The sequence below is a fragment of the Sebastes fasciatus genome, chromosome 13 (genome assembly GCF_043250625.1).
Source record: "Sebastes fasciatus isolate fSebFas1 chromosome 13, fSebFas1.pri, whole genome shotgun sequence".
Classification (NCBI taxonomy): Eukaryota; Metazoa; Chordata; class Actinopteri; order Perciformes; family Sebastidae; genus Sebastes; species Sebastes fasciatus.
In genome coordinates this window covers 16,491,313-16,510,307 of record NC_133807.1, presented here as the reverse complement: position 1 = coordinate 16,510,307, position 18,995 = coordinate 16,491,313, and the positions used below count along the sequence as shown (strand labels likewise).

The 18,995-nt window shown below is 41.2% G+C and overlaps 1 protein-coding gene across 5 annotated transcripts in view; it reads right to left on the bottom strand.

The window, feature by feature from the left end:
* LOC141780562 (shisa family member 6) overlaps positions 1–18,995 on the bottom strand; it is a 234,115-nt gene that overhangs the window by 134,646 nt on the left and 80,474 nt on the right. For 4 of the 5 annotated variants that reach the window (XM_074655835.1, XM_074655834.1, XM_074655838.1 and 1 more), the window contains one exon: positions 12,101–16,556. In XM_074655835.1, coding sequence (XP_074511936.1) covers positions 15,922–16,556 — 635 coding nt within the window. In that variant the 3' untranslated portion in view covers positions 12,101–15,921. Of the gene's footprint in view, positions 1–12,100; positions 16,557–18,995 lie in introns of those variants that run through there. The other variant, XR_012596693.1, reaches the window with a different exon arrangement.

Genomic DNA, 18,995 nt, shown 5'->3' with positions numbered 1-18,995 from the left:
GGTGGCGGAGCGACTGGCTCTATGGAAGCTACACAACGACACCATAAAACACAAACGTCAGTGATCAGCTGGGCAGGTTTATTGTACAACTGTATAACTACCCCCAAAACAAGCCGGTCTAATGAAACACTTGAATCCTTCATGTAAATCCACATGTGGCTGCACTAACGGGACTTGGTGATCCACCGCGCGTCATGTTGCGCTCTCTGCGGCATCCGTGCCGTTGATTGATGATTTTGTGATGTGAACAGCCAACCTGCTGGAGGCCTCTCAGAGCTGTTTACTGCTGAGAAAATTTATAGACCGTGGTGAGTATTTTCTTTTCTTTTGTGTGCTTACTCTGTGCCCCTCCAGTAAATCCCTCTGAGAGACTGCAGCCTAGTTGCCCAGATTAAATATCTCTGCCTGTAAGTGGTCGGTTTGAGCGGCCTTGCAACTTTTAGTGACGTAGAAAAGAGTTTGTCTCACTGCAAATAAATCTAAAATGTTCCAGTAGTACAGATGTTTTAAACCCCTCACTTACAAAGTCTTCTATCCAATACTTGAACAACAGGAAATATAGTGTGAAAAACACACCGTGACACAATGGTACAGACAAATGAGCACAGCGAACACACACACAAACGTCTCTGCAAACAAGCGCTGGTCTCTGTTGGTGGCTCCCTCTGTCAGATAGCTCTCAGCAGGATACAGCCTGATCAGCAGCATCTTGTTGACGGCTTGCGAACATCCTCGTTTCATCATGTTCAAACAGTAGGAAGCCTCACACCTCACCTCAGCACCCTCCTCACACAGGAAGCAGGAGGTCCCACATCTTGTTCCTGTGTTGCCACCAGAAACCCGACTCAGACCAGCGTATGTAACATTCAGTCAATGTAAACAGATACACTATCAATTGTGTGTTTTTTACTTAAATGCCACGAGGTTACATTATAAACTTCACATTAGATTTCAACCCTGTCTCCTAAAAATTATGTTTATATCCAACTAAATGTTTTTTTTTTTACCAAATATGTAATGTAACTGCTGCCTGGATCTAGTTCACTAGTCATGCTGTCCTGTTAAAAAGGTAAACATGGTGGAATGGCACATGGGTGTTCAGCCAAACTTTCTTCACCTGCTAGTTACTGTGTCTGTCTGCTGTCAATGTATTCTCATACAAAGGTTTTGAAAAATAAATCAACACTGACTTCTATTTTCACACAGGACACGTACGCTGGTCTCCTGGACGAATGTCCGATGTTTTTTGACCAACCCATCCACCCCAACCTCTTCCCTACGCAGCGTTTGCCGCTATTTATACTTCCTGGTTCACAATTACATTAATTACACACAAATTGATTTTGTGGGATTTACACAAACTAGAGTGCATTGCTTTTCGTATGTATAGCTACGAACGGTGTATGAGGACAGCCTGCTGCTGCTGCTTGCTTCTGGGAAGGTAATGTACAGCGAGTTCATCAGAGCTTTTTTTTATTGAAAACAGCTGCCTGCTGCGTCTGGAATCTGGGTTTTGAGTGCTGAGACTGAACCAAACAATAAAGCTCTCAAATCAAAACAGTGACTAACAAGCTGCAGATTTGGTGATATAATAAGTTGTGTTCAGTTATGGCAGAGTAATATTTGACTCCAGAAGTAATGCAGCATTCCCTCATCGGAGAAGTTGGACAGAAAATCCACCAAGTTGACGGTCTTGTGCTGGTTTAAGCTGAGAGGCAGGTTCAACCTTTAACCAGCAAGTCACCTCAACATAAAGCTCATGTTTGTACAGCCAGTAAACTGGGAGCAGTTTGACAAACCCCTGAGCTCTTTCATTGTGTCACAAGGTGTGAAAGGTGTTCTCTCAGATTGCTCTATATATATTTATATATATATATATATTCTGCTGGCATTTGATCAAATGGACATAGGAGTTCTATATGAGTCAGTCTCAGGCTCTAGAGAGGGTCTAATCTCTGGTGTGCTGCACATTGATCCGCTCTGTGGCCTAAACCCGTCTGAAGTCTGGAATCTCTGCTCGGCTTCATGGCTTCAAGTCCAGAGAGGGGAAAAAAATAAACCTCAAAGTGACATTGACCAGAAGATGAAAAAAAAAAAAAAAACCTCACGGTGGAGAGAGGGAGGAAGGAAGGAGGAAGGAGGTAGAGGATGACAGAGAGGAGGAAGAAACTGGTGTGTGCAGAATTTAGTAAACCACTGCCATTGTTATCTTGGTAGCAGATGGAGACTGAATTGTGTTCATGTTCTGTGATTAATGAAGGTGCTTGTCAATAAGACGATGCAGGCGGGATATTAATTCATCAGTGTGGCAGGAGGCTCTGACTATAATTGAAGAATGTTTTCTCTGGATGTGGCACACAGAAAATGTGACTTTGTATAGCTGGAAACATAGCTGAGAGTTCAATGTCATAATGTAGCAGAGTAAATTTAACATAAGAATCTCACCTCAAGGTCCATTTAGCAGTTTTATATCATATCATAGTCGAGACAGAGAGTGCCAGTTATTGAATTGTTGATGTTCAAATTTTCCTGAGCAAATTATATGCGCATATATCTGTTTTTGGTACACATGCATAAAATGTAGTTCTTAGATAATTTATCTTAAAGTAATTAATGCATTGCATTAATTTGGCAGATGCTTTTGCAGAAAGTGACTTTTATTTATTCCTTGTAGACACATTGGGAGCATTATGTATCTTTATTATCCAATAAAACAGAATTGAGAGCAAAACTGTCCACACTGCAATCAAAACATGTCAAATAAATTTGTGATTAAAAAAAGTTTTGTTTGGTATCCCAAAGTTTTGTTTACGAACTCTCTCTTTACAACCACGGAAATCAACAAGGCTAAGAAACCTTGTTTAGTTAGTTACGTCTTCTGCTTGTTGATCTATGGATCTCCTCCGCTCTGTTTCAGCAATATGGACAGCGCCGCACCAACACACGACAAACAGCGCTGTCCATTGCTCCAAAACAACAACTAAACTGTATCTCAGACAATCATTTTGTTGTTTTTTGCTATTTTTCTATAGATAGATCAACCGGGTCTCTCAGGAAGGCGTATAAATAGGACGACATTACAAGGACATTCCACCAAGCCCCAAGGAGGAGCGCCGGTCGTTGATCCCAGTTTTCATAGTGGCCAAACGGCGATACTACTACTTCCGTGTCCGTCATGTGATGCATTGGGCCCAAAAATACTTTTTCTTGTAGATTTACATTGGGAAAGAGACGTCTGTAAGTCAGCGGAATTTTTTTTGTTGAGGTGAATCAACTCCCCAGTACGAACACTATAATAGCCCTTATTTAAATCATTAGGTCCTAAAAGTTGTAAAATGCACTGATAGCCGAATCCAGAGTTATTTTCCTTCCTCTGTTCATGTGAATGAGACGCAGACCGAGGCTGGAGCGAGGGCTGAGTTAGCAAGTTATGACGACAGCGTGACGTTATTGCGCCTGCTCCATGGGCCCAATGGATGTGGAAGATCGCCGGATGATCGCCGGAAGATCCGGGTACTTTTCCAGTCGGAAGTCGAGCCATTTTGGCATCATGTGCCACTGAGCAACTTTCATAGGAATGAACGGGGCCCTGTCTCCAACGCTGTATCCAGTTCTCTTAAAACATCCATGCATTCTACGTGTCATGAGGACGCATTTTAGGCTTTTCGCGGGTCATTTGTACACCACGCAACAAAACCATGGTAATGACCGCAATTAGTTTGAGGCAACAGGTTTAGGAAAAACATCATGGTTAGGCTTAGTAAATAAAATACTTACAGAACTACGTAACATAAGTACAGAAAACACGTCACAAACGTCACTAAAAAACTCCTGACCAGCATCACTAATGTAACTTACATCCACCGGGGAGGTCTTTCTCAGTTTTTATTCTACCACGAGCTCTAAGCATAGCATATTTACACAGAGCTTTTACATTGCAGTCAGTACAGACTACATGATGTACAAATGACACACCAAACGAAGGAAAGGCATTCTTATTCCATGCTAAATGCCTTGAGCATTATCGTGGCATTCATATGCCTTTTTGTATGAACAGACTAGATACATAAAGCTTAAACAGCTTAAACAATATCGTTTGGCTCGTTTAAAGTACAAGTTTTGAGTAAAAAACACAGATACAATTAAGGCTTTTATACATACAAATATTATATAACACTTAATATAAAACCAGCACTGCGTCTGCTGTAGTAAACATGATACTTCTTTTGAATGCATTATTCCCTGATGAGGATATTTCCATGATATTTGACGAGGGATTTAATGAATCCCATAATTGTTGTGATTACAGTTATGATGGTAATCATCATCAACAGCAGAGTCCTCGTCTCTGATGCTTTGCGTGGCTCTGCAGGCCAGTAACTTCACTCCGTGGGTTAAACTGACCGAGGTGATGAAGACTGAGCACATTCAGGGTATACGGTGGTGCTTTATGCCAAGCTGCATTAAGAGATTACTCAACTCATATCCAAGTTATGGATTATTACCTACAGGAAGCCACTGAATAATCATGAACTTCTTAATTTGTAAAGGATCCGGGTTATAAAAACAGGAGAGAGTTCACTGTTAATGTGAGGACAGCCTCAGCAATCAGCCGTTCGAAAGGAGTACACCGTGAATAATATATGTCTAGTTACGTAACTACATAACTTCCATACTTAAATAATGCCACTTCCGTAGTTATTTTAACCCAAACGTTGACTTAGTTGTCACCTAACTTCCGTACTTAAGTAACGTCACTTCTGTAGTTAATTTAACCCAAACCGCAACGTTTTCCTAAACCTAACTAAGTAGATTTGATGCCTAAACACTGCAGGGGCTCATGCAGGACTGTGCACTGATCGCTCCTGTTGCTGGACATCGTAGGAAAATTAACAAAATAACTTTTCTGCAGTGATTGCTGTCCCAGACCTAGAGCATCTGGTGGGGGATTTGCTGTTAAAAATCCCTTTGGAGGTGATGAGTTTAATGTTTCCAGTTGGAATAAAATAAAGATCTGAATAGCAGCTCATTGAAACTGACAACGAGAAAAGCAATAAAGACAATGTCCACTTTATTGGGGTTGAAAGGAGAGTGGCTTGATTTCTCAATGTCAAGAGAACACTACATTAAGTGTTGATTTATTCAGAAGAAATGGTTTAGACATTTCCTTTGCCAGCAATAAAGGAATCTATTACCTGAATCAATCCCTATCATGAGCATAAGAATAGCACAAAAATGTAGATGAATAGTGTTTGAAGGTCACCGTCTTTCATTTTCCTCGAGAACACTCATAAAAGCCCTAAAAGCTTGAGGAGCTCATAAAACCAAAAGAAGAGAAAATATCTCCCTGAAAAAGCTAACAGACATTCAGATTGTCTGCGTCTGCAGAATAGACACAGCAATCGTTTTTTGTGGATTTTCCTCTTTAGGCTGTAGGCTAGTTACACAATTTCAAAAATCTTTCCTTCCTCCCTCATTCAACAACTATCCATTCCACCGCAGAGGCACTCGGGGCCATCTCAGAGACAGCTCTGCTATTGACTGCTCTCATTTAAGCAGTGGTGAAGCAGTATGTCGGACGGATCGATACCAGCCGCCTATGAGATCTACGGATGTGTGTGTGTGTGCGTGAGTGTGCGCGTGGGTGTGTGGTGCAATGAGAACTGCCTCGGCCTATTAGCTGCATTCATCATCGGGCTCCCATGGTGGCGTGCATGGTCACCGGTGAATGCCGTGGTGTTTACACAGCCAGGCTCCTTAAGCACCCTGCTCTATTAACTCTCTGCATTTACATGATGCCCACATCCATTCGTTGCTCCCTGGAGGTGAGCAGCTCGAGCTGTGGACCATAAATAACATGAATTGTTCAATTTCTGCCCAGGTTGGATGCTGTTGGTATAATTGCAGCTCAGATAATGGTTTCTATTTCTGCCCAGGTGCTGGGTCGGCAGTGGAAAGTAACCGAGTACATTTAGTATTTGAGTATTTCCCTTTTTATATGGAACATTTTCTACTTTTCAGTCCACTACATTCTTCTGAAAACTATAGGTACTAATATTTTGATTTCACATACAAAACATGGGATCGGTTTTTAGTATAAAATATGATGCATTGTTATATCTAAACTTACCAAGCCAGTGTTTAGAAAAATGGCGATTCATATTTCAATTAATCAATTATTTAAACATAATTTATATGAAACTTTATTAAAAAATCAGGGAATACAGAATAAAAGTGAAAATATTGAAAGAAAGTCGGAGAATATTGACTCAAAATACAAGCGTACTTGATGACATCTGAGGAGATGGAAGAAAAATATGAGGAGATGGAATGAAAGTTCGAGAAAACTGAATGAAACTTGAGAGTATTGAATTAAAATATGAGCATATTGGCAGAAATCTGAAAATAGGGAATAAATGAAGTGTCTGAGAAGATGTAATGAAAGTCTAACATTAAACATTTAAGATAATGTTAGACTTCTTACAAGAAGAATAGTGAGTGAATACTGAGATTGAAAGTCTGAGAATATTACATTTAAATTATTGTTGTTAATCATGTAAATGTCTGTGTATTTTAATGAGTCGCCAGCCATGAAATAGCTGATAATGATAGAGAATAAAGAAGGATTGTCAAGTTTGAGTTGTGGACCCAAAATGCAGAGAGGGCGAAGAGGCAGCAGTCAAAGTTCAATCATTTAATGAAGGCAACTACTAAGAACAAAAATGCAGCCGATCCAGATAGGTTCAATATCCAAATCACATGGTATGGAACAAAAGAACGTTGCAGAAACAAGAAAACAGGAAAACTGACAAAACTACTCTAGGGTGAAAAAAATCTCCCACCCACACACACACACAGGAGAAACTCACACAGGAGGAGCGACGACGAACTGACCAAGGCACATAAATGAAAGCCCAAAATCCAAGAATCCAAAATCACAAATAACAGAACTAATAAACCACTAAAAGGATAAACACAAGATCTTAACAAAAAGGAAAAAGTCATATGTCCTCTGGCACAGTGCCAGACTGTGACAGGATTTTGTTATCTAGTTGGCAGGATAATGACAGAATTTAATTTACATAAAGTGGAGCAAAGTGTTTATTGGCCACATGGGGCAGAAGAACAAGTTGTAAACATAACACTGACATTTTATCATGTTGTTAAATTGTTATAGCTATGCGTTAGCAATTAAGAATTGCCTTTACACTACTGGCAGACATGGAGTAACATTATAAAGTCCAATACTCTCTCTCTTTTAGCTCTGTTTTTACCAACTCCAGAGGGAAATATCTGTCTCTTTAGCTGCTTAAGGCTCCACTATGTTCACCAGCTAGTCTCTAACTGTCTGTCTGCTGTTTTCGGCAATACAATTGACTCCTTTCACTTTAAAGTTACTATAAGGAACTTTCATTTTGTGTTGATTTCGGCAGCCCCTGTGGACAAAAGCGGTAGATTTTCCAATTTGCACCACCGCTTTGTGTTTTAGAGATCTGCAACTACCAGACTCCCTTTAGAAAACCTCTTATTCTGACAGGGTTTCTGTTGAACCTGATGTCACCGTCTGATGTCATGGAGAATCAGACCCGATGATAAGCATTAAGTTACTATTATAATTGTTCTCGCTGATGAGGTCTTGTCTGCTTATATAGGTCAAAGAGAGGCATCACTATTACAATGAGACTGTTTCATAACCAGTTAACAGTTCCTCGCAGTAACGTTAACATAACAATGTTGGTTATTGCAGCTTTAAATGTCTCAACACTTCTTCAGCCCGTTGGTCAGGCTGTGTTTGTTTGTGTTGTACAGCTCTGTTCCGCCCGGCTTCCTTCTGTCCCGCTATCTTTTGTTTGGCACATCAATCACTCGGAGCAGAACTTGTCCCTCACCGCGCTGTGGCTTCTGATCGGATCAGGTCGGTGGTGATATATAAGGTCAACCGCAGCCTTTTTTAAATCCGTCACCCTGCCAGTCAACTCGGCTAACAAATTCCAACAATAATAAAATAAAGTGAAATAAAGGCGGAAAGTTCAGACTTCATCCCAGAACTCTGCATGTGTTTTCTTCCATACAAAATGGAAAGGTCATCCCATCAGAGCAAGACTTCAGTGATACACAATGACTGAACAGGAAGATTTATGGGCACATGTGGGTATTTTACATTGTTGGCAGTGGCATTTATGTTTGAATAGACACAGTATTTTTCCTGAAGGCACAGACAAACCCCCCTGATGGTTGAATCACTGATAATAAGGGTGCATGTTACAATATACACAACATCACCTTTTTATGGTAAATGGTCGTTTTTGATGATCAGGATCATTCAAGCAGCGCATGAATTCTGTGAGAACCGAATTAAATTGTTTAATGGCCAAACATTTGACCATTGCTCCTCCATTTGGTCCACAGTTGTCCAAATAACCCTGTTCCTTTTTCCATCTAAATGCAAATGGACGAGTATTGAAGGAAAACACTTCCACTTGCTATCTGCCCATTTGTGGGTGCACTGTTGTAACCATAAGCTTTTGTTCTGGTATAGTAAGAAATGCATTGCCCGTTCACTCCTCTATGAATTTCAAGGAGGTTTCAGACGGCCCAGGATGTGATGGGAACAGTAGGTAATACATGTGTCATAAAGGTAATAGGAGTCTCAATGCTTTTTGTTGATGGTGTCAGTACAACAAAAGTTTTAGCTTGTGAAGCGAAGAGAGGTTGGGATATGTTTTAATGCAGTTTTAAAAAAGTATTTTTGTATTTCTAAAAAAAATGTGTTGGTGGAAAAAAAATGTGACTTGTCCACCAACATGTTTTAAACATGTTGCCTGACAATTCAACCCGATCTCATGGGAAGCTGTTTAATAGCACAACATTACAAGGACATTCCGCATGTCATGAGAACGTATTTTAGTGTTTTCACGTGTCATTTATACGCCTCATTTCACATGTCATTTTTATGCCATGCAACAAACAAACGTAATGTATGTTTTGGCAACAAAACCCCTTTGTTAGGTTTAGGAAAAACACCATGGTTGGACTTAAAATAGGTACGTAAACTAAGTAAAGTATGTACAGAAACAATGTAACAGAAGTACGGAAAACATGTCACAAACGACGCATAAAAACCCCGTCACAAACGTCACTAACGTAACCAGGGGTGAAAGTAGATTGAAGTTCTTGCCGGTACAACTAGGCTACCCCAACCTTCATCGCTTAATATTGTTCTCCTGCAACCCCCAGCTTCATCATCCCTGAACACACCGATCAATGCCTGTATGGTGTAGAAAGAAACACTTGACATCACGTATGACAACTTATTTATTTAAATGGTGAAAGTGCTGCAGAATCATTTGTAAATGTTGCCAAAACTTTTTCATATTTTCAGTTGTTGTTTCGACTTAAAGGGGCATTCAAGTGAATTTTACCATTCTGATTATTCTGACACCACATGAATGCAGCATAAATGCCCTATCTCACAATGGTAATGAAGGTGAAACAGCATTGCCATGTGTCAACAAATCGAGCTGTGGTTAGGGATATTTGATACACCGCACAGTTGTACCAGCAGGGATACATAGCCTACAGTAGTGCACAGATACCGTTTCCATGGTTGCCATGCATTGCGCCTGGCGTTAAGGATTGCTTGTCTGCAGGAGGAGTGCAGTCAGACCCCGCGGATCCAAGCGAGTAGGCTACGCAGGCAGAGTGTCGCTCCCCGTCTGAAAAGACCTTAATGTGTGTACAAACAAACAGACAAACTGAACCGAAAACATAACTAACTGTATGTTGACCTGATGTTAGCAGATGTGTTTTCCTGTTGGAAATGCGATCATGAGTGACGGGTTGCATGTGGGTTTTGGCAGGCAGCTCCTGTCCTCTCTTCCCGGTACTGCATACTGGCACTGAATCTTTTAACCTTTTTAGTGGTTTATTCTACGTCATCAGTTCTGAGCATAGAATATTTACGCGGATGCATTTACATTGCAATCAGTACAGACTACATGGCGTACAAATGACATGCCAAAAGCAAGAACGGCGTTCTTATTGCACGCGAAATGACTTGCGTATTACCGTGTCATGCATATGCCATTTAGTGCGACCGGGTTGGACAATTCTTTGGGGTTCTCTTTTACGGTTAGAGACCTGCCAAATCGTCTCCGGACACACATATACCCCCCTCAACGTCCCAAAAATTGCTTCAAGCATCAAGAAAATGTGTTGCATTTAAAACTAAAACATCCCCAAAAAGTTAAAAAGTGATTAATGATTATTTAGACTAACAAAAAGTTAGTCTAAATAATAACTACACGGATGAGGGAACAGTTCCATGGTGACCATCTATGAAACTATAGAGCTGTGTCTTTATTGATTGTGCACAATGCAAAGCCCACAGTCGGTCTAAAACTGAAAATCATTCTTTCCTAACAGCTAACTTTCTCCACAAGGTCACAAGTATCGACTTGCATTCTTGGACATAATCACAGATGGAGCTGTGTGTCGGGAACAACAACAAACCAAATGGAAATAGAAGTTGACTTTTGACCACATCTTTTAACCTACTAGAAGATAAAGAGATTGGAGATAAAACCTTACAAAGACTGCCTTTAAGTAAATGGTTGTTAAATCACATCCTGGGATTGCTTTAACTCCGTCAGTCTTTTGATAGTGTGACAACTGAAAAGCATCACTTCTCAAGTGCCACATTCGATTACATGTTTACGGTTGAATAAAGCACAGGGCTTTCATCCAGGAGACCGCTGTTTGTGAACCTAGTAATTTGAAGCCCAACCATGTTGTTTTTTTCCGAAACTTAACTAAGTGGTTTTGTTGCCTACCCAAGCAAGTGTTCTTGTTTGAATTCACAACATTAAGCACGTGTTTACTGCGACCATAAAGTGATGCAAAGTGCCTCCCTACTATCATCACCCATCATTCAACCCATTCTCACTCCGTCAAAGGAGTCAACTCGTCAAATACCGCCATTTGGTCAGTGCGCCACGGCATCGGAAACCGACGCAGGGAGGCACCAGGTTTTCAACTAACTCCAATGTAAACGCACCAACAACGTCATTCGACAATCGGAGCAAGTGTATTAATAGTGTGAGAGTCCGGACGGGAGGGGTGGTGGATGTGTCAAAGAAATACAAGACTTTCAACCAGGAGACCGCTGTTCTGGTCAAGTGTGAAACTAAATTTAACGTTGACTTATTTTGTCAGTCTTTAGTCATGTGAGTCGTTAGTATTGTCAGTCCCATGAGTCATGTGAGTCATTCGTGATGTGACTCCTAAGTATCGTCAATCCCGTGAGTCCCGTGAGTCATATGAGTCACTAGTCAGTAAAGTTAATGTCAACCTCGACCGTTTGCTATTCCTAAGAGGGCTACCCCGTGCGTCAGTCTCTGATGCCGAGGGGCACTGACCAAGTGGCAGTATTTGATGAGTTAAATCCCCATAATGAGTTTCACAGACCATTTACACCTGGCATTAACATGCGTCTTGAGCGATCGGATCACAAGTAGACATCGTTAAATAGAAGTGTAAGCAACCACCAAGACGCATTGAGATCCGATCACTCAAACCACTTGCCGAGGTGGTCTTGACCACATATCTTATGTTGTGTAAACGCTAATGCGTCCCCGACAAGGACGTAACAGAAATATACGTCATTAAAGCTGTGGCTCTGCTTTTTGTTCCTCCTTTTTCTCAAAGGAGGTTCTCAAATTGTGTGAGCTGGCTTTGTCCAATATGTCTAAAGATTTCAAAAAGCCCATAGATATTACGAATGCGTCAAAATCTGTTTTGTTTCGATTTCTTCTTCTTTCATGAAGTGCCTCCAGTTAAAATCAACAACGCATTTGGTCTTTGCAAACGGAATATATACGTGTTTATTTGAATTGAGCGGGGAGGTGAGATCTGATTACAAGTGGTCACTCGAGACGCATGTTAATGCCAAGTGTAAACAGAGCCAAAGTCACACTTATCACTATCACTAAGAAATAAAAGTCATCAAGTTTCAAATTCTTGTCATAATAGCTTTAAATAAAATAAATGTGCCTATTTGTAATGCTACTTGTCATAAATATGAAAGTGATTGAATCAATGATTACAACACACATGATGTGCTTTAATAGTTCGTAAACAAACAGAAAATGCACAAGAACAGTCGTATTTTGTTGTGTGAAGCCTTTAAATTAGTCTCCAGTTATTTGTGCAATTACACAGACACCTGTTTCATTCATACCACATTTAGCTGTATTATAAAAACAAACTCCTCTTTGACTATGAAAGACAACAGCCCTAAATGAAAAAAGGACAACAATGCCTTTATGGCAGCGAATGAACCTCACAACATTTTAAAAGTGGCTATAGAGTTATGCTGCATGAATAGGAAATATTGCACATAGATAAAAAGGCTCTTGGGATGACATCATTATTAATTAAGTGAAAAGAAGTTTGTGAATATTAGTTGAGCAAGGTGGAAGGTACAGATATCTGTCTGAAGCAGTCTACTGAACAATTAACAACACCCCCCCTCACCCATAGCTATCAAACGTACTTCATTACCTGCAAGCACTCTCCAAGAAAAGGAAAAAAAGAATCATATCATATATACAAAGACAATAATTTTGAAAAAAAAGACAATCTCTAATTGACATCATTTAATACAGACCTGGCATAAAAAAAGATAAGTACATCAATTTTAAAATAAGTTCAGGAAATGAATAACTCAATAAGCCAACTTTCCACATCCCTACAATGTCATTAATCATTAGACAGCCAACGTAAAAAAAAGATGTGCAACAAGACATGAGCGTAACATAATCATGAATTTATGTGTAATGACACATTGCCTTCCCGCCATTGAAAAAACACAGTTCCAATCACAAATAACATTGTATTCAAGTCTTTATATACAGTAGCATACAACTCAAATATCTAATCATAGAAACAGCAATTTTCCTGATGTTAAACTGGTACAAGTCAATTTGTAATCTAATGAACGTTATCTCTAAGAGAGACCAATAAATATCATAATTCTTGCCATTCTGAGAATGGACAGTGCAGAAAATATTCCTCTTCAAAATGAAGACTGTTTTTGACCTTCAAACTGTTTGACAATAAACATACATATTGTCAAGGAACTTAGGGCTCTTCGGTAGAGGTCTTCACAGGTCCAACATTTTGGACATGATTGGAAATGGACCCAAGGAAAACCTACCCAAACCTGAAAAACGTTTTTGTTTTTTTAAATCTGGGTCTTTGTAACTTGGGATTTAATTGTCTGGACATGCAACCCGGTCTCACAGGAAGGTGTGTAAATAGCACAACATTACAAGTACATTCTGTGTGTCATGAGGACACATTTTAGGCTTTTTCTGTGTCATTTTAACTCCAAGCCACAAAACTATGGCAATGTCCGCAGTTAGGTTTAGGCAACAAAACCACTTAGTTAGGTTTAAGGAAAAACATCATGGTTGGGCCTAAAATAAGTAATACGTAATCTAAGTAAAATACGTACAGAAATAACATAATCAAAGTACGGAAAACACGTGACAAAACAAAACACCGGTCTCGAACTCCGGTCTCCTGGTTGAAAGTCCCGTGTTTGTTGAACCCCTCCCGCCCACTATAAGCAGTCTATCTCACTAACTCTGAGCATAGCATATTTCTGCGGATGCGTTTACATTGCAGTCAGTACAGACTACATGGTGTACAAATGACACGCCAAAAGCAAGATAGGCGTTCTTATTGCTTGTGAAATACCTTGCGCATTGTCATGTCATTCACACACCCTTTTGTGCGACCGGGCTGGGACATAATTTTCAGAGCTTGGGACTGTCTTGGTTTAGGACTTAAATTGGAATTGATAGTCAAGACGTGAGACTGTCAGAACAGTCGCATGATGCGCCACCAATTATCTCACAGTTGTGGTTGAAAAGAGCAGTGATGCGTGTCATTTTTCTTGCACTTTATAATTCACAATATCCATCGGGGACATATCATGCTCATTTTCAGGGTTCATACATGTACTTTGGGTTTCTACTAGAACATGTTTACATGCTTTAATGTTCAAAAAACACATTATTGTTCTCACACTGTCTGTCTGAATAAACCTGTATTCACCCTCTGTCTGAAACGCTCCGTTTTAGCGCCTGTCTCTTTAAGACCCCCATGAACCGCATGTGACATAGGAAGGGGAGCCAAATCTGAATGGTTTGTTGAATCACTGAGTTTTCTGATCCAGGCAGCCCACAAAAAACTGACTGGGTCGTCTAGTTTCACCGTTTGTGGGTTGGCCGGCTCTCCAGATACCCAAATGTGCACAAGAACCAAGAAAGTAAGATGTGTCCCCTTTAAAATATGTCTTTCTCCGTCAATGATTATATCCCACTGTTGGATCAGAGCTGATAGAGTGAACCCATGAAGACCTCTACCCTCCAGTTCATCCGACTGAACAGCTGGAAACAAAAGCACTGTATACACACTTATGAGCCCATAAACAAAGCTAAGTAATGTGATTAGAGTAATACATTTTCAATAGAAGTACCATCTAGTATTATTGTTTTCCTCTTAGAGTTTGAGACTCCTTTAATTGAATTTAGTTGTTTTGAGGTATATGTACTGTATCATCTATCACTGTACAGGTTGTTTACTGCTGGTTCTGATGGTAAACTATAATCATTAGTATTGCACAAAAAGCTAAGATAACGAGACAAAAGCATGATTGTTCAATTAAGAGCACATGGGATCATACAATAAGGCATTGCTTTAATGAAAACATCTGGACAAACAGTTCACAGTTTTAATTAATGCTTGATTGACTAGCGATTATGACGTCCTCTTGATTGTTTCTGTCAACACAGCGACACAAAACTACGACCTATAGCGCTCCTCAGCTCCGACACAACGAGTACCTGATATGGAGAGATGGAAGCAGCTGGCCAATCACGAACCGAGCAGAGTGGGCGGGGGAGGGTCATCGTCATGGATGACAAAGCAAAGGAACATGTGGGAAACAGAAATGAATTCAAACAACCATCAGGCTCCATTTTCACATGTGGATTTACGTCTGCAGACTGAAGCTGCCAGTCGACAGTGTTTCATACACAATCATTCTATGCTACAAGCACATTTAAAACAGAAAAAATACTCCCCATGTACATATTACATCCACATATTTTGCAGACATCTGTGGAAATAATATTCATTTGGGATCTTTGCCTTATCTAAAATTAAAATTAATAATTGGGAATCCATGATAGATTCCAGGTGGGAGAAAACCAAACAAAACAATAATGTCAAAGGGCCAGCTTCTCTTGTTTTAATGCTGCTAATATAGCCTATTTACAATCATCTATTGTATGCAACAGAAATAGCTTCTGTTTTCACTAATAAGCTGATATGTCCTGGCCGTTTTTACCAAAGAAGAAGAATAAAATAAACCAAAACAAAAAAGGGAATTCATTAATTGTGCTTTTTAACCCACAAATCCACTTCATCGTTGAAATGGGACAATTTCAAGAGGCACCACTTGAAGTGCTTACATCAGTCAATGAGAATCTCTAAAGCTATAATAAGGACTGAAAATACAAATAGTAAATATAGTATATTTATATATTTATAAAGTTGATACAATTCCCTTCCAGTCCCATGTCGAGTTTTAAAAAATATTTTCTTCAGGCTGTCAAACGTCTGACATGAAGGATCCCTCTTTGTGTCAACGCGCAAAGCCCTTATGATGCTCTAAGAGAGGGACGTCTTTGCCGGGGTTGATTCTGGATGACACAGGAAGCTTGTGCTAAAAAGCAGGAAGAGTTTTTAATGTAGGAGGTTGTTTTAATAAGAAGACAGAACACCTCTGCTGAGGAGACTTCTGTCGACGTCCCTGCTGTCTCAGGATTCCTTCGGCGAACCACTCTGCGGTTAAACAGTTACCTCGTTCTTACTGGCAGTGCGGTACGTGTGGTGGTGGCCGGGAATGTACTGTAGGTGGTCCACCGTGTGTGTTCGTCGGGAGGCAAACGCCTGCCTCTTAGACGTGGTGGGCGCTTGGTGGTTGACCGTCAGCGTGTTGTAGGAGTCGTTAGAGGCAGTGGGTTGAGAGTGCATCTTGGTCATCTTGTGGCGGTCCATGGTGGGCGTGACGGGCATCAGCATGTCGGCGTGAGACATCGCCCGCGCCATCGCCTTCTCCCGGAACTTGTCGCGCCTCATCGCCGGGGACAGCAAGGGATCCTGGGAGTGGAGGCGGTCTGCCGACAGCAGCTGCTCCTCCGAGAGGTGGCGGCTGCTGCTGTACGCGGTGGCTGCCATGACGCCGTATGAAGATAAGCCGTAGTCCCCGCGGCGTGGCGTCCTGGGAGGAGACAGGACGTGGTCCTGGGACATGGCCCTCTGGACTCGGCGGGGACGCTGCCGCTGCTGGTGCTGGTGCTGCTGCTGGTGTTGCTGGTGCTGCTGGGGATCTGCGTTCAGCTTCACCATGTGGGTCGGTCCCCGGCCGCCAAAGTCAGGATGATGATGCTTCCTGTTGTAGTAATCATCTACGTCCTTATCACCTGAGGAGCGAGAAGACAAAGGCACTCAGAGAAAGAAAACAGCATCAAGACTACTGGCCTTGCTTTGAATAAATACACCTTTGGATACTTAAATGTGCATTTTACTCTAGTTAGTGAGTCCCACATTTCCTAGAAGGTCATGAACACTCACACAGCTTGGTGCATTCCAAAAAAATATATTCTTTTTACTACAGAATATAAAGTATACCGTAGTAAACACTTCACAGTGGGGCAGCAAGACCAGAAAATATGGTTGTGTCTAGAATGTAAAAACTTGCAAAAACTTGCAAAAACGTGCAAAAACTCTAGACTAGATGCCCAACGACCTATCCTATCCATTCGTGGTCAATGCCTAACCTTAACCATCTTGCGAGAGTATCCCAAATCATGGGTTACCCTCTAGACACAACCCCAAAATATCTCGGATAGCCTACTGGAGCTACAATCTTTAGATTTTGACATCATTTGGAGTCTGCGCAGTATAGCGATCAAGGTATCAAGGTCACGCCCACACACCCGCCCGAGCCAATCACGAGCCGAGCACAGTCGCAGCTTCTTAGCAACGTTAGCACCACGGTAGCTGTTTGGCTAGAAAGACCCAACAACTAACCATAATATCTCTATAACTACATTTATGATCAAATTTACACTCATATTACACAGACTCATGACGGTTATTAAAGATAAAGTTACATCCCCTCTCTCGTACAATTCCCTGAGCCTCCTGCTGCGCGACTACTACACCCCCTTTTTATAGCATCAAATAACTCATTAAAACAAATCTGATCAGAAAAATGAACACTTGAACATATCAGCGTAATGATAATTCCTTAAAAGAAACCATCTTTGGGAAAAATTAACTTTACTTTGACTTTTTAGTTTGGCCCATGTCCCATCCGCTAACATGGAGGGGGTGGGATTTATGACCTATACTGCAGCCAGCCACCAGGGGGCGATTGAGATGTTTTGGCTTCACTTTTTGGGAGCTGTCATGTCATCCATCTTTATATACAACCTATAATTTTGAGCATTTCAAAAATCAAAAGGAACATAATTACTGCAACCCATGCATGAGCATGCCAGAGCCCTGCGGGAGCTTACAAAGTCATCTGCAATTTGCAAGCACCGATCATTTGCAATGCTGCCGCTATATTTGAAATCTGCATGTAAGCAGTGCTTGCAAATCAGTTTTGTGAAACGGGGCCTGAGGACCACAAGGGCCAAGAGTGATTGAAAGAGTGGGAGGAAAACACGTTAGTCTCCATTATATCTGTTCTGCACCTTCTGGCTGCTGTTGAAGGGATGATAACGGTAATAGTTCTGAGTTTTGAGTAGTGTTGTCCTTTTTCTTCATGAACAACCGCACACTCTCATCAGTGTAGTTGTCCTCTAGCGTGGAGACGACTCATCAGCATGCCACAATACTGAACAGTTCATGTTGTGCCTGAACAGGCGACCAGTTGTTTAATTCCTCTGCCAGAAAGCAGGTCGGTCGCTCCGCTGGGTGCTCCTAAATGGTAAAGTCATTTACGGCTGTATTATCCACAGGCGGCAATCAGCTCTCAGCAGACTTTTATCTACCTGTTTTTTGGCAGCGCTGGCACACAGGGGGACGCTACCACAGAAGCTCTCTGATTAACTGTTGCGGCTGAGGGGTCGTTACCTCTGCAGTAGTTAATTATTGCACAACACAGAGGTCGAATGGCCGTTTTAGGTGCTTACCGCGCTTCACTGAGTCGCGGGGAAGAGGGATGATGGGAATTGTTTGTGTGGATGCTCGTCTCTCTGGGAGAGATGTCACGCCTGGATACGGAAGGTCACCTTATTGTCCCTCCGTGAGGGGTTTCATGTCCACTGCTCTGTGCATTCCTAATGAAGAAGACCCAGCTTTGGCCCGTGGCGATGTGCTCCGGCGTTTTTCCCTGAAGGCTCGGTTTAGATGTGACATTATGGCAGAAAATGTCAACCAAACTCAACCAGAGGCTACAAGTATACGGACAATGGAGAGGCCGTGGCCCATAGCTCCGTTAATAGGTCAAACTCCAGTCAGAGTGAGAGATCTGTAGTGATTACACACTGAAATGATAATGTGGCAGGAATGTCCTGCTATGATAAGAAAAGACACCTAACATACAATGTCAAATAAAAGGCGAGTCTCAGATAATAGCCGGGGGGGGCGTGGCTGACACCAACCAATAAAGACCAGAAATGACGGGGAGGTGGGTCATGTCATACTTTTTAACTCAAATACTGTTTTTGTTTTACTAAATATTTCCCGTTGCTTCTATATTCTGATATTTTTCCCAAAAGCGTTTGAGTTACCATCAATAAAACTCAAACCTTTCTGAAAATGTTTCAAATTAAAAGCTTATAAGGATCGAATAGAAAATTTGCATCATGACATTTTTGAGACAATCTCTCCAGTTCCTTCAAAAGAAA